This window comes from Panulirus ornatus, chromosome 19 (genome assembly GCF_036320965.1).
Source record: "Panulirus ornatus isolate Po-2019 chromosome 19, ASM3632096v1, whole genome shotgun sequence".
Lineage (NCBI taxonomy): Eukaryota > Metazoa > Arthropoda > Malacostraca > Decapoda > Palinuridae > Panulirus > Panulirus ornatus.
In genome coordinates, this window is record NC_092242.1 from 4,086,841 (window position 1) to 4,103,815 (window position 16,975).

A 16,975-nucleotide genomic window follows, 5' to 3' on the forward strand; every position below is an offset into this window, starting at 1 on the left:
TTGGGAAATACTCAAAAGGGTCTCCACCTTACTTTCAGTACAGTTTTAAGGACGTAAGAAAGACACGATATTATGCTGATATTCATGTTGTATTTTGATGTATATCTTTTTCTGCACGTGTTTCGAGAAAATACATTGATATGGTCAAGCATATCCCCTGTGAGTACATTGTGGGCATTTTTGATAGAATAATTTCCATTGCCAGACCTCACGTTTTTAACTCGTGCATGGAATATCATCCCGCTTCTTGAATTGGATTTTTTCCCTGTTGACCGTCACATCACTTTGATGCGAGTGATGTCCGATATTTAGTCCTCTATATGTTTATATATTACTAAGAACTGGTAAATGGTCAAACATCTTTAATACAATTTCTGTTTCTAAGAACTGGTATATGGTTAAACATCTTTAATACAATTTCTGTTTCTAAGAACTGGTATATGGTTAAACATCTTTGATATAATTCCTATATATTTTTATGCATATGGTGTAAATATATTTTGTTTTACTATGTTTAAGTGTACTCTACACTTTGAGTGTACTCATTACCATCGCAAAATGGATTTATGCCTAGCATAGTTCAGACTTTCCTTGACAATCGTCAAAAAATCACTAATGGCTTATTTCAAACTTAAAACAAATCTGAGGCCATCTTCATTTAAACAACTTCCACGCAACCAATAAGCTATTAGTAAAACCCGATTCATTTATATTCCAACTCCCCATCTTAGCGGATCGAAATCTACATTGACTGCCCTTAACTTGTTTCTTATTGTAACCTTGATTTGTTTTCCTTTCACCGTCTATACTCCAAGATGAGTGGAAGTACCTGAAGTAGTAGTGTCAGTGGAGCACCTCGTATGGGACATACTGACTTAAATATCCGGCTATGTAAGTGAGACATGAGCTCGCCATTCAGGAAGGGTCGAGGAGGTGGCAGCAGCTCCCACAGGTGAGGCCTCAGTTGCCGAGAGTTGAGGTTTGGCTACATTACTGGAGGGTTTTTGGGGACGTTTCTCTTTGAACCCCATCGTACTGAAAATGTCTCAAAATGTATTTGAAATTTTAGGAATTCTAAAACTTGTTAAATTTTTGTTGATGGTATAAGAATAGACTCAAGCGTCATAACTGTGACCCCTTTCCTAGAGATTCAGGGATTCCTTCTGTTTTACTGTTGCACTACATTCAGCAGCATGGACAGGATGGGGTCCCTTTTAAGCAGAAAGCTCTATGACAGGATTGTACTCAGTTTTGTCAGCTGGTTAATGTACAGCCTCGCGAAAGATGACGTTTCACTTGTGATGTAACCTCAAACAGGTATATTAATGTAAAACACACACACACACACACACACACACACATATATATATATATATATATATATATATATATATATATATATATATATATAGAATGTGTTAGTGTTTGTGGTTACTCTGCATGTGAAAAGTCACCATCAGCAAGGCTGAACGTCATCTGTTGACAAAAGAGAGAATAGTCTTGACAAAGGACTTCTTACTTTAAAAGAATTAGTGCAAGTTAAGATTTGCAGGAGCTGTGTGAAAAAGGGATATTATAGAAATGCCATGACCATTTCTAGAAATGGCTCCTGGGGCAGTTATGAGTGAAAATGATAATTATATGTTTATGAGTATGTTGGTGGACTCTACTTGCTCTAGGTTGCACTGCAAGTGAAGAATCATCTTTGGTGAGGTTATATCATCATTAGTTGACAAAAGAGAGTACAGCCATATGAAAGAACTAATTTCAAAGAGGTCTGTCCTGTCATGTCCTGGCTACTGAGTGTAGTGCAACCTTGAAGCTGCAGGTGCTGTTGGGGTTTTATGATAACAATAATGATAATATATATGTGTGATCGGGGCCTGAACATGCAGGAGGGTGAAAGGAGGGCAAGGAATAGAGTGAATTGGAGCGATGTGGTATACCGGGGTCGACGTGCTGTCAGTGGATTGAATCAAGGCATGTGAAGCGTCTGGGGTAAACCATGGAAAGCTGTGTAGGTATGTATATTTGCGTGTGTGGACGTATGTATATACATGTGTATGGGGGGGGGGTTGGGCCATTTCTTTCGTCTGTTTCCTTGCGCTACCTCGCAAACGCGGGAGACAGCGACAAAGTATAATAAAAAATAATATAATAAAGTTTGTTGAGTATTCCTGGTAAATTATATGGGAGGGTATTGATTGAGAGGGTGAAGGCATGTACAGAGCATCAGATTGGGGAAGAACAGTGTGGTTTCAGAAGTGGTAGAGGATGTGTGGATCAGGTGTTTGCTTTGAAGAATGTATGTGAGAAATACTTAGAAAAGCAAATGGATTTGTATGTAGCATTTATGGATCTGGAGAAGGCATATGATAGAGTTGATAGAGATGCTCTGTGGAAGGTATTAAGAATATATGGTGTGGGAGGCAAGTTGTTAGAAGCAGTGAAAAGTTTTTATCGAGGATGTAAGGCATGTGTACGTGTAGGAAGAGAGGAAAGTGATTGGTTCTCAGTGAATGTAGGTTTGCGGCAGGGGTGTGTGATGTCTCCATGGTTGTTTAATTTGTTTATGGATGGGGTTGTTAGGGAGGTGAATGCAAGAGTTTTGGAAAGAGGGGCAAGTATGAAGTCTGTTGGGGATGAGAGAGCTTGGGAAGTGAGTCAGTTGTTGTTCGCTGATGATACAGCGCTGGTGGCTGATTCATGTGAGAAACTGCAGAAGCTGGTGACTGAGTTTGGTAAAGTGTGTGAAAGAAGAAAGTTAAGAGTAAATGTGAATAAGAGCAAGGTTATTAGGTACAGTAGGGTTGAGGGTCAAGTCAATTGGGAGGTGAGTTTGAATGGAGAAAAACTGGAGGAAGTGAAGTGTTTTAGATATCTGGGAGTGGATCTGGCAGCGGATGGAACCATGGAAGCGGAAGTGGATCATGGGGTGGGGGAGGGGGCGAAAATTCTGGGAGCCTTGAAGAATGTGTGGAAGTCGAGAACATTGTCTCGGAAAGCAAAAATGGGTATGTTTGAAGGAATAGTGGTTCCAACAATGTTGTATGGTTGCGAGGCGTGGGCTATGGATAGAGTTGTGCGCAGGAGGATGGATGTGCTGGAAATGAGATGTTTGAGGACAATGTGTGGTGTGAGGTGGTTTGATCGAGTAAGTAACGTAAGGGTAAGAGAGATGTGTGGAAATAAAAAGAGCGTGGTTGAGAGAGCAGAAGAGGGTGTTTTGAAATGGTTTGGGCACATGGAGAGAATGAGTGAGGAAAGATTGACCAAGAGGATATATGTGTCGGAGGTGGAGGGAACGAGGAGAAGAAGGAGACCAAGTTGGAGGTGGAAAGATGGAGTGAAAAAGATTTTGTGTGATCGGGGCCTGAACATGCAGGAGGGTGAAAGGAGGGCAAGGAATAGAGTGAATTGGAGCGATGTGGTATACCGGGGTTGACGTGCTGTCAGTGGATTGAATCGGGGCATGTGAAGCATCTGGGGTAAACCATTGAAAGCTGTGTAGGTATGTATATTTGCGTGTGTGGACGTATGTATATACATGTGTATGGGGGTGGGTTGGGCCATTTCTTTCGTCTGTTTCCTTGCGCTACCTCGCAAACGTGGGAGACAGCGACAAAGCAAAAAAAAAAAAAAAAAAAAAAAATATGCAGAAAATCACAAAAGACATGTGCCCTCATACATACGGAAACACCACTAGGAAGAGGAAACTTTAGAAACCTGAGTGGTTTTGTGTATTACCACATCTTAGGATGACTAGTTACAGAGAGCTAGTCCTCCGAAGATGTGCATGCCCTTCCACTCTCCTACATGTTCTGGCCCTGATCACTCAAAACCTTTTTTGCTCCATCTTTCCATCTACAGTTTAAGGGGGTTCCAGGTGAAAGCAAATGACGTGAGGGGAGTGGGTGAGAAATGGGATTTATCTAGGGAAGCAGTGGTGGCTTGTGCAAAAGATGCATTTGGCATGAGAAAGGTGGGAGGTGGGCAGATTAGAAAGGGTAGTGAGTGTTGGGATGAAGAAGTAAAGTTGTTAGTGAAAGAGAAAAGAGGTGTGTTTGGACAATACTTGTAAGGAAGGATTGCAATTGACTGGGAGATGTGTAAAGGAAGGCAGAAGGTCAAGAGAAAAATGCAAGGGTTGAAAAAGGGAGCAAATGAGAGTTGGGGTGAGAGAGTATCATTAAATTTTAGGGAGAATAAAAAGATGTTTTGGAAGGAGGTAAATAACGTGCATAAGACAAGAGAACAAATGGAAACATTGGTGAAGGGAGTAAGTAGGGAAGTAATAACAGGTAGTGATGAAGTGATAAGGAGATGGAGTGAATATTTTGAAGGTTTGTTGAATGTGTTTGATGATAGAATGGCAGATATAGGGTGTTTTGGTTGGGATGGTGTGCGAAGTGAGAGGGTCAGGGAGAATAGTTTGGTTAAGAGAGAAGAGGTAGTGAAAGCTTTGCAGAAGATGAAATCCAGGAAGGCGGCAGGTTTGGATGGGATTGCAATGGAATTTATTAAGAAAGGGGGTGACTTTGTTGTTGATTGGCTGGTAAGGATATTCACTGTATATATGGGCCATGGTGAAGTGCCCGAGGATTGGCAGAATGCGTGCATAGTGTCATTGTACAAAGACAAAGGGGATAAAGGTGAGTGTTCATACTACAGAGGCATAAGTTTGTTGAGTTCTCCTGGGAAATTATATAGGAGGGTACTGATTGAGAGGGTGAAGGTATATAAAGAGCATGAGAATGGGGAAGAGCATTGTGGTTTCAGAAGTGGTAGAGGATGTGTGGATCAGGTGTTTGCTTTGAAGAATGTGTGTGAGAAATACTTAGAAAAACAGATGGATTTGTATGTAGCATTTATGGATCTGGAGAAGGCATATGTTAGGGTTAATAGAGATGCTTTGTGGAAGGTCTTAAGGGTATATGGTGTGAGAGGTAAGTTGCTAAAAGCAGTGAAAAGTTTTGACCAAGGATGTAAGGCATGTGTACGAATAGGAAGAGAGGTGAGTGACTGGTTCCCAGTGATTGTTGGTCTGCGGCAGGGGTGTGTGATGTCCCCATGGTTGTTTGATTTGTTTATGGATGGGGTGGTTAGGAAGGTGAATGCAAGAGTTTTGGAGAGAAGGGGGATTATGCAGTCTGTTAGGGATGAGAGGGTCTGGGAAGTGAGTCAGTCGTTGTTCACCAATGTTACAGCCCAAGTGGCTGATTCGATTGAGAAACTGCAGAAGTTGGTGACTGAGTTTGGAAAAGTGTGTGAAAGGAGAAAGTTGGGAGTAAATATGAATAAGAGCAAGGTTATTTGGTTGAGTAGGGTTGAGGGACAATTTGATTGGGATATAAGTGTGAATACCTGGGAGTGGACTTAGCAGTGAATGGAATCATGGAAACAGAAGTGAGTCACAGGGTGGGGAGGGAACAAAGATTCTGGGAGCGATGAAGAATGTGTGGAAGGAGAGAATGTTATCTTGAAGAGCAAAAATGGGTATGTTTGAAGGAATAGTAGGTCCAATGATGCTATATAGTTGCGAGGCATGGACTGTAGATAGAGTCGTATGGAGGAGGGTAGATGTGTGGAAATGAAATGTTTGAGGACAATATGTGGTGTGAGGTGGTTTGATCAAGTAAATAATGGAGGGGTAAGAGAAAGGTGTGGAAATAAAAAGAGTTTGGTTGAGAGAGCAGAAGAGGGTGTATTGAAATGGTTTGGACATATGGAGAGAATGAGTGAGGAAAGATTGACAAAGAGGATATAAGTGTCAGAGGTAGAGGGAACAAGGAGAAGCGAGAGACTGAATTAGAGGTGGAAGGATAGCATGAAAAAGATTTTGAGCTATCAGGGCCAGAACATCCAGGAGGATGAGAGGTGTGCTAGGATAGACTGAATTGAAACGATGTGGTATACTGGGGTCGACGTGCTGTCAGTGGACTGAACCAGGGCATGTGAAGTGTCAAAAAGGTCTGTGGGGCCTGGATGTGGATAGGGAGCTATGGTTTTGGTGCATTACACATGACAGCTATATATCTATATATCTACTAGACTACTTGCTCAAGGCCACACCAAAAGTGAAAAGTCACCTTGCAGCCTTGGGCTGTGGAATCTTTTAGAAATATCCTGGTGAAGACTACAACTTTCATGGAAATTGGTCCTGTGGTAATTATAGATAGATAGATAGATATATACATGAGAGTTTAGCAAGAAAAATGGTGTCTGTGATTCTGTTAAGTAAATAAGAATATGGTATGCAAAAGATATGTGCAGAACCCTTTAAAAAGAAAACTGAATGGCTGAAAACAATTTAAGTTGAACTCATGCTTGACAGTGATACACTGTACTTAGCAGTAGGGAATAGTAGTTGTACAATGTTAAGGAATTAGCTTGTGTGGTAATCAGTATGTGATAACCCTTCCTCATGGCAAAATTTCATGATTGTTTTTCTCCTTCACCAAACTGATTCAGTCTCTGTTTACCACACTGACTCAGTTTGTGGGTGTTTTTTATGATAGTTTGTATTTTTTTTAGCTCTATGTTTTCTCTTTTACATGAATGTTGTTAGTGTTCCTTTGTGTTTAAAAGCTTACTCATGTTCACGATGTTTTTTAACTTAGTATGTTTTTTAACTTCAAGTATTCTCAGTTTTTTATTTTGTGTATATGTCTATAGTACAGGCTTTATGACTGATTAATAATTGTACATGTTATAACTTCAGGAACTACAAATATAGACGACTCTCTAGTGTTGAAAAGGGATCTGATAACTGCTACATATCATATGATGAAGATGAAGAGGAATTATTTACATCACAGGGGACTGAGTTGAAAAGAATTGGTGGCAGAAGTAACAGCAATGATAGCAAAAGTCCTTCAACAGGCACTTCAGCTAAGTTTATGTCTGACTATGAGCATCTTGTTGACCGGCCAATACAAAGTGGTGAAACGTTAACTGGAATTGCTCTTAAGTACAGGATCCCGGTAAGTAATAAGCTCTGTTTTATGTGAAATTCAGGAACCAGATTTATTTGTTTTGCATGACTTTAGTGACCTTGAAGCTATTTTTGATGAAATTCATGAAATATTGATTGTAAAAGCTACCCTGAAAAATACTTTTGACAAAATCTCATGCCATTGTTTATAATCAGCTGCTTACTCAAACATTTGGGGTCCTAATACAACACATTTACTCATAGTCATCTTATTAGTGTACTACATAGAACCTTTGTGATTTCAATACAGGTTAAAACTTGAAAATCCACAATCCTTAGGACTGAGCAGTGTTTAAATTTTGTAATTTTGTGGATGTTATAAACATGGCACGTGGATTGTGGTCTGATTATATTGTAGTTTTAACATTATGTTTTGTATACCTGATGCAGTTCTAGAAAGTTATCCAGATTGATAGAACAAATAGAAATGGCCAAAGACATCTCAGCCAACTGATAAATGTTTGGCCCAGTGCTTACAATTTTATCTCAAGCTTGTCAGAATGTATGGTACTTTCTTATTTTACATTGATATGTATACAGTTCCTTCAGAAGTATCTTACCTAACTCATGGATTAATGATATAGGTTATAATCACAATTTGAATGCCTAATCATCACTCACAATTACACCACATGCAAACATTGTTTGTCCTTGCTTTTTCATTTTATAGTGTCTGACATGGCATGGGTAAAATGCCCCAGGCAAAGGGCATCTTCGATAAAAGTGAGTGGAAAAGAAAACAAAAACTAATCAGTGAACTACAGGTGTTTTTAGACATGACTCTCAAAGGTAGAGAGGTTATATGAAGAAGGAAACACAAAGGGAGGAGATGATGTCTCATCGTCAGTACTGTGTGGGTAGGGTGTTGTGTTTGGTTGAAGATATCCAGGATGTATTGTGTGAGTAGGGTTTTGTGGTTGGTTGAAGATATCCAGGATGTATTGTGTGAGGTCTGTGTTCATTATGGTACTGAAGCAATTGAGTCTAAAGCCTTGCTGTGTAGGTGAGACTGAGGTATTTTGGTCATTTCTCTTTTGGATTAGTTTTTCAAGGAGTTTAGATGCTGAAGACATTAGTAATAAGAAAATTTGTGAAGCTGTTTTCCACAAGGGTTCCTCTGGTGTATAAAATTTGTTTCTTGTGTTGTTGTTGAGTTATAATGCTTACCAAAATGTGCTCACAGACAGATGACAAAGTGATGAAATGATATACTGCATACACTACATGTAATGGCAGGATTTACAGATAAGATTTATATTGTTGATACTCTTCCCTGTGTGGTAGGACATTATAAGAAAGTTTTTACAAGGTGAACAAGAGCTTTATTTTTTTGAAACATACCCTCTTCAAAGTACAAAGATGCAAACATAGACATCTCCACACCCACCCTGACTTGCCAAGCTGGACCCAGATAGTAGGACTTTTGATTGCCACTGACCTGCTGATATCCTGTACACTGGTTTAGTAGGGATTAACTGAGGGAAGTGGAAAATTGTGTGGGTGAGCTTGAAGGGGAGCAGCAAAGTAGAGTGGGAAGCAGTAGTAGGGGAGGATTGGAAGCAATGAATGGGGAAGTATTAGGTGGTGATGAGGGGAAGCAGTAAGTGGGGAGGTTAGGGGAGTATTGAGTTTGGAGGATGTGCTTCCATTAAATCATCCTCACTTTGCACTGTTTCATCCATGAGCTTCAAATTTTACTTCCTTGGAATTTAGTTTTATGCATTAACTTTCATTTCTGAATATTTTGTCTTTTATCCTGACACTTTCCTTCATATTTCAACTCTTAGACTGTCTATACTTAAAGGTTGACTACAAACTTAATATTGAGAATTGAAGGCTGGATATACATATGGTATTACTGTCATATGATCAGGATAGATCCTTGCCTAACCCTCTCATACATCTCAGATTGTGAGCACTACCCCTCACAGTCTTCCAGAACATGATTGTCATATTCTTATCTACTATGTCATTTTCTATACTAATGATTCTTCCTTAGTTTTGTAGTCATGTAGTTTGCCAACAAACTCTTATCCATGTTATAAGGAAATGTGACTGTGGGTTATACTACTTTGCTCATTATATTGGACAACACCTGTGTACCTAAGTTTTCTTCATGTTACTGCTTCACCTGTCATGTAATTTGCAAAACTTATCACATTTTTTACTTCTTTATTCCTGTTTTATTTTTTGCTTGAATATTTGAGGTACACAAGAATATTTGATGTACACAAATCATTCTGACGTCACTAGTGGTAGTATTACCATGAGGGAAGAGGATTGCTTTTTTGTTTGTGGATTCTTTTCATTGGTCATGTTATTTATCCATACTCTCTCAGAACTCCACACTATTCTTTAAAATAAGCTATTTTCCCTTCAGAAACTCAATTTCTTTTATGTATGTGTACATCCATCCCATGTGTATTTGCTTAAGCATTTTTCATTTTTTCATCAGTTGTATTTAATTAGTGCCAGCATATGGTCATGACTACTTCATTTGTGTGAAAATCAAACTTGCTTTTAGAATTATGAGGCATGATTTTTCAATCAATGAATTCAGCTTTTTAGAATCAAAGTTGTTGATACACTATTTTTTTTTTTTTTCTTTGCTTTGTCGCTGTCTCCCACGTTTGCGAGGTAGCGCAAAGGAAACAGACGAAAGAAACGGCCCAACCCACCCCCACACACATGCACATACACATGCCCACACACCCAAATATACACACCCACACAGCCCTCCATGGCTCACCCCAGACGCCTCACACGCCCCAACTCAATCCACCGACAGCACGTCAACCCCGGCACGCCACATCGATCCAATTCACCCCATTCCCCGCCCTCCCTTCACCCTCCCGCACGCTCAGGCCCCAATCACACAAAATCCCCCTCACTCCACCCCTCCACCCCCAACCCGGTCTCCCACCGCTCCTCGCTCCCTCCACCCCCAACACACACACTAATATTATAAGTACAAATACTAAGACACATGACTACCTGTGAAACTAGAGCACACATTGATTCGTTTGGCTACCAACTCTTGTTTCTTAAATTCTTTAGAGGTAATATTGCAGCTGTATATATCTGTTCAAGCTGGAATGTTAAAGGACTTTGGAGCAATGAATGATTTGAAGCAATGATGATGAATGCTTTAGGTAAGTCTGATTATCAACTTCATTTCAGGTGTCAGAATTAAAGAGAGTCAACAAGATTATACAAGAAAGAGAATTTTTCGCCCTGAAGTCTCTGAAAATTCCAGTGAGAGCTAACTCAGTCTTTGATGAGATGTTACAAGAGGAACAAAAACAAGATTCTTGTGAAAATAATACTGTAGCAAATACTAGGGCAGCAGTATTAGGAACAAGAAGTGTAAGCAGTTGCAGTGAGTGTGAGAGTGATTCTGAAATGCACGTGGGTTACATTAGTATTGATCGTATTTTGAGGGATACTCGCACAAAGGAGGAAGCAAAGAGATTTTTGGATGCAATGCAGAAAGACCTGGCTAACATCCGTGAGAAAACACACTCATATAAAGATTCTTTAGATGAAGTTGCTGCAGTTCTAACAAACCCCCGTTTCCGTCCACTAGATCAAACAGAGGACAAGTGTGCTGGTTCGGATTGGGGCATTACTTGGTGGAAAATTTTCCTTGCAGGGACAGTGTTTCTTGTTGGAGTTCCTCTGTTATACATATATTTGTATCTTGAGAACAAATAAGTTAAGATAAAATGAATTGCCACATGACCTATTCTTATCAGTAAACTGTTACAAATTCCACTTGGGTTTTGAGTTGCAGTTTTATACAAGGACTAAGATTATTTCTTGGGTTGGAACTGGGTCTCTTTCCTGGGTGCTGACTGTATGTTACATTTTTTCATCATTATGATACACAGAAAACTGGTTGTAACAGCCAGGAGTCATAGAACAAGCAGAGTTTTTCCTTGCATTAGATGGTGCCCCCTCCCTTCGTATCTTTTCTTGTGAATGAAAGCATATGGTAGCTGGGAAGTTTTGCTAATCATATTTTATGTTTTCAACTTTAGTTGAAAATGTGCATTCATGAAGTTTCATTATTACTGGGGAACCAGTGGGGCATATGCTTTCACATGATTTTTTTTTCCCTCCCCCCTGGGATGTTCTTCCTGCTCAGTCATACATATCCAGTTGAATATCTTGTCCACAGTGTTAAGACTGGTAGCCATAGATATTTATTACATATCAGACATAAAAAGATTGCTTGGCATTGATGGTGTTGCATAAAGGCTTGGCCACTTAATTTCTGAATACATATTTTTCTCAGAAAAAATAACAAAAAAGTAAACCGTGATAAAATAAAGTATGTAGCATTTTTTTTAATAGTTTTTCAGGAATTCTTTAAACCCAAAATACAAAATAACTGAGTTTAAGTTTTCTTTTATTGTAAATTTAACAGTGATTTATGCTTGTTTGGTTGACATAATTAATGCATATTGCTGCTTATTTCTGTATAAAATGAATATTTGGAGTAAAACCATTTTGTAAAATGAATACCAGTGGTAAAGAATTATCAGGTCATTTCATTATAAGATTTGTATTGTTTTCACGATACATAAAAAACTATCAGTGTTTGTATAAACAGTACAACTAATGAATTACCTGAAAAAGTGTGTATGCAACTGGACACCCATTATTTTAAAATTTGTCCAAAAGCCTTATCATTAATTTGTTTGGAAAATGATAGCAGGCAAATAGTTATTGGTTACAGTATTATCCAGCTTGAGTTATTTTGCATTAGATTATGTTGACGAAGAATAATTGGCAAGAAGTAGAGAACAGTTCTACAAAACGTAGTTTTGTTTGAAATTAAGCCAAGCCTTAGGTATTTTACAATTGATTATTTATTATGGATTTTTTCTTTATAGTTATAGTTGCTCACATAGCATGATTGAAATACTAAGAATTATCCATACACTGATTATGACTTCACAAAGAAGTGTTTGGATTTTTCATTGAGATGCTATTTCTCAAGTGATAATTTTCCTCTCAGAATTTATTGCGTTACATAGATTTGAGTAATTTTGATGATATTGGGATTGTCTGTTAATCGGATTTAGGGCTTTTTCTTCTAAAAGGCATGATTATTTTCCAGTTTCGTAGAGAAGAGTTGAAAGCTTTGAAAGTCAAAGATATGTATGCAAACTATGGTGTATCATTTTGAAGCATGGATTTCCAGGCTTTGGATCACCAGACTATTCAAGTTACAGCTCATACATAGTGTCTGTTTTCTACATCATTAAAAAAGGATTGCCATATTTTTAATAAATATTAACTTTTGAATACTGCCCCAAAATGACACAATGAGTCAGCTCTTCCAACTGCATCATTTTGAGCAATAGTCTACGAGAGGGTAATACAAGTACCTTACCTACCTTCCTGCTCCAGGAAATCCTTCTATGGGGCTCCTGGAGCAATCAGGAAGTTAGCCATGACCACCAGATGGGACCATAGATCAAGAAGTAAGGTGATATTAAGTGTTTGTCTTTGTTAGGTGAGTGTAGGACAGTTGAGGAGTAGGTGTTCAATGTCCTCAATGTGTAAGTTGCGTAATGGCCAATAGGAGTCTTGCAATATATTGTTGAATCCTTGTTTGTACTGTTGGAAAGATGGATGATGTCTAGTATGTAAATGAGAAAGTGTATATCATACATGTTTGGGAAGTGTAGTTTCAGATTGGTTTATATTTTTCAGAGTGTAGTTTTCAAAACCGAGTTATGGGGGCAGATGTTTAATGTTTATCAAAGTAAGTTTATTGTAAATTTGTTTCATCAGTTTTGTGTCTGATGGTGGTGTGGGAAGCTGCAAGTATGGACATTTGAAGTTTAAGGCAGGGATAAGCTCATTTTTACATGAGGGTTAATGGGTAGTAATGGAGTAATTTGGGTGGGAAGGGTTGTGTACATTTGTATAGAATTAAGTGCCAAGCATGTTGAGGTGGGTTTGTATTGAAAGTATATTTGTTTCGTTGTTCAAGTGTTGAATATATGTAGTTGCCAAGGAACTGGTAACTGTTCTGAGTGATCTTTTTTGTGTGGTTTGTAGTTTTGTTACTGTTGCTTTTGAAAGGGAGGGGTAATTGGGCAGGTGAAGTTTAGTTCAGGTTATAGAACTGAATTAAAGATCCATCAATTCCCGTGTAAGTTCAGTATCATATATTGTTTCATTCCATGCTATTATTGTGGTATATATATCTGTAAATTTATCATGTGTTTTGGTATCTCATAGCACCTCTTGTGGATGTGCTAACATGAAATATTTATATACTGTATTGTTATACTTACTTGCATACATACATACATACAAACAGAGGTCCCTTGCTTACCATGGTGTTGTCAAACAGTTTTGAGTATACATGCTTACAATAATGTATACCATTCCACCAGCATATCAGATAAGTGTTGTATGGCTGCAGGCTGCTCATAGCCAAGCCCAGTGGGATCCAATGACAGTACTAAGAAGATGTACTCAGCATTGTTTAAGTGAGGTCATCATATCACCCTGACATTACCATTCATGCTCTATCTGTGTTGTTCTTACATGCTGACTTGTTATGTGAGGAACTCCATGAGTGATCTCATTGCAGATTGATAATACCTCCTTTAATTTTAAAATTTTTGCTGCTTTTTACCCTTATGCACAGTATAGTACAGCATGGTCTCTAAGCATAAAGGTAATGATGTGAGTAGTGCTACCCTAAAGAGGGCAAGGAAAGTGATATGTTTAGAGCAAAAAATGGACTTACTTAATCACCTTGCTTGTGGTCAAAGTGCCGTGTCTCTTGTGAGGCATTTTGGTATTACTGAGCCAGCATGTTTTGAAGTATAAAATGCCTATTTTTAACCTTGAAGTGTTCATTATAAGAATTACCATATTTTATGGCATATAAGATGTATGCTGAATTTAGAAGGGAACATTCAGCAAAAACTCCCTAGTTCATACATACATTTGATATTTACTCATACCATCATCCAACAAAAAAGTATGAATTTAGCATGCATAGAACATGCTTTTAACTAAATCTTTAACACAGATGGGATGTCCCTGCAAAATCATTGATACCTCAAACTATTCATGAATAGTCTCTTCTTTCTTTCTTTCAAACTATTCGCCATTTCCCGCATTAGCGAGGTAGCGTTAAGAACAGAGGACTGGGCCTTTATCACCTGGCCCAAATCTCTGTTCCTTCTTTTGGGGGAAAAAAAAAAAAAAAAAAAAAAAAAAAAAAAAAAAAACCGAGTCTCTTACCTGTGAATAAGAGCAAGGTTATTAGGTACAGTAGGGTTGAGGGTCAAGTCAATTGGGAGGTGAGTTTGAATGGAGAAAAACTGGAGGAAGTGAAGTGTTTTAGATATCTGGGAGTGGATCTGGCAGCGGATGGAACCATGGAAGCGGAAGTGGATCATAGGGTGGGGGAGGGGGCGAAAATTCTGGGGGCCTTGAAGAATGTGTGGAAGTCGAGAACATTATCTCGGAAAGCAAAAATGGGTATGTTTGAAGGAATAGTGGTTCCAACAATGTTGTATGGTTGCGAGGCGTGGGCTATGGATAGAGTTGTGCGCGGGAGGATGGATGTGCTGGAAATGAGATGTTTGAGGACAATGTGTGGTGTGAGGTGGTTTGATCGAGTGAGTAACGTAAGGGTAAGAGAGATGTGTGGAAATAAAAAGAGCGTGGTTGAGAGAGCAGAAGAGGGTGTTTTGAAGTGGTTTGGGCACTTGGAGAGGATGAGTGAGGAAAGATTGACCAAGAGGATATATGTGTCGGAGGTGGAGGGAACAAGGAGAAGAGGGAGACCAAATTGGAGGTGGAAAGATGGAGTGAAAAAGATTTTGTGTGATCGGGGCCTGAACATGCAGGAGGGTGAAAGGAGGGCAAGGAACAGAGTGAATTGGAGCGATGTGGTATACCGGGGCTGACGTGCTGTCAGTGGATTGAATCAAGGCATGTGAAGCGTCTGGGGTAAACCATGGAGAGCTGTGTGGGTGTGTGTATTTGCGTGTGTGGGCGTGTGTATATACATGTGTATGGGGGGGGTTGGGCCATTTCTTTCGTCTGTTTCCTTGCGCTACCTCGCAAGCGCGGGAGACAGCGACAAAGTATAAAAAAAAAAAAAAAAAAAATCTTCTTTGTCCATTGAGAAAAGGTTTGTATGTCATGTTTGATACGCAAATGATAATTCAGCTTATTTGGAATTTAAACTAAAGTCTCCTTCAGCAAGGCACATGACTTACAGATGTTAAGACTGGGGTAAATGTGGGATTGAAGGCACAGGGTAACTATTGGAGATATTTTTCAGGAAAAGAGCGCATCTTATTTGCCAGATAATATGATGTTATTTTAAGGGTTACTCCCCAAACCACCCATTTTCCATAGGCAAGTTATGTCTTTCAGGGGTTACCCCCCAACCTCCAATGTCTCGTAGCCTTAGTACCTCGTCAACTGCATTTTTGGCAACCAAGGGGTCTTCCAGGAATTAAACCCTCATGGTTGGCAAGGGGCTGCTGTACATACATACATACCTTTATATGAACATAAACATGTATTACTCTCAAAAGAAATGTAGACTTTCTGAGATTAAATTATAGTAACTGTATATAGCTATAATATTTGAACTTTTGTATGAATATATATTTTATGAATAATTACATGATTGTTTCATTGCCTTTATCATACTGTATTGCCTTTTCCCATGTTCATATTAGGTGGCATTAGCAGAATCAACCATGAACAGTTCATCTTCATGCACTACAGGCTACATTGTTTCCTGTGTAGCAAGTAAGCACTAGGAAAAGATAAAGAATGGTCTCATTTGCTCACATCCACTCTTTAGCTGTCATGCACAATGCACCAAAACCAGAACCCCTATTCACCCTGAAGCCCCCCGAGACCTCTCTCTGGTTTTCACTGACCAGTTAATGTGTCCTGGTTCAGCCCATTGGCAGTATGTCACCCTTCATATACTCCATTGCTCCAATCCATTCTCTCTTGTAAGCCTCTCACTTTCCTGCATGTTCAAGCTCCTACCCTTCAAATATGTTATAAAACCCCTTGGACCCCTCCTCAAGGGGTTTCTACAACTTCAAAGGGTATGCTGCATTCAGTAGCAAGGAAAGGATGAACTCCTTAGGAACGAGAACTTCTCTTATGGAATTGTATTCCTGTGACACAAGCTAACCACTTAAGGTGACTTTGCTCTCATGGTCTGCTAGCAGGCAGAGTCTGGTAATGCCAATGTGTACTCTGAAAGAGTTCTGGTGTTACCACAGGATAGTTCTTCATAAGACATCTCCAAAACAGCACCACAAGCAGTAACAGGGACAGGATGGACTACTTTGCAGAGTGGAGTTCTTTGATGACTATTCTGTTTTGTCAGCTGACAATAATACGCCAAAGGTGACTTTTCCCTTGTAGTGTAACCCTAAGCTGGTAGAGTCTGGTAACACTTCAATATGCATATAGACATACACAAATGCACATTAGTATGTGGCATGTATGGCTCTGGCGAAAACATATGATACAGTTGATAAAGATGGTAGGTAGTAGTTAGTAGGCAGCTGCTGACCAAGGAGGTATATTACCAGTACTACATGCTTAGGTATTGGGAGGGTTAGTGATGGGTGCGTAGTGAGCCAGCACTTCAATGGTTGTCAAGTTGCAATCCTCTGACCCAGGTAGCTGTCTTTTCTTTCTGCCTCATCCACAAGTGGACTTCTGGTATTCTGTCCACAAACGTACAAGCTCTCCTTGTCGCACATAACACTTGACAACATTTAACTTACACAACTCATTCTTCATAACTAGATTTTCCTACAGTAAGCATTAGGTGTAATCCCTGCCTTTTAGCAAAATGGTTGGAGCGATAGATAGAAGTAGTCAATAGGAACATAAGTGGAAGTATTAGGTTGGAACATTAGGTAGAAGTAGTTAGTAGTTAATAGGAACATCAGG

The 16,975-nt window shown here is 39.2% G+C and overlaps 1 protein-coding gene across 1 annotated transcript; it reads left to right on the forward strand.

The window, feature by feature from the left end:
* The first annotated feature begins 789 nt into the window (after window positions 1–789).
* On the forward strand, window positions 790–11,342 carry LOC139755330 (lysM and putative peptidoglycan-binding domain-containing protein 3). Its single transcript, XM_071673482.1, has 3 exons — window positions 790–952; window positions 6,722–6,983; window positions 10,175–11,342. Exons 1-3 carry the CDS (start codon window positions 903–905, stop codon window positions 10,706–10,708), a joined length of 846 nt encoding a protein of 281 aa, XP_071529583.1. The 5' UTR covers window positions 790–902; the 3' UTR covers window positions 10,709–11,342.
* Window positions 11,343–16,975: the final 5,633 nt, after the last annotated feature.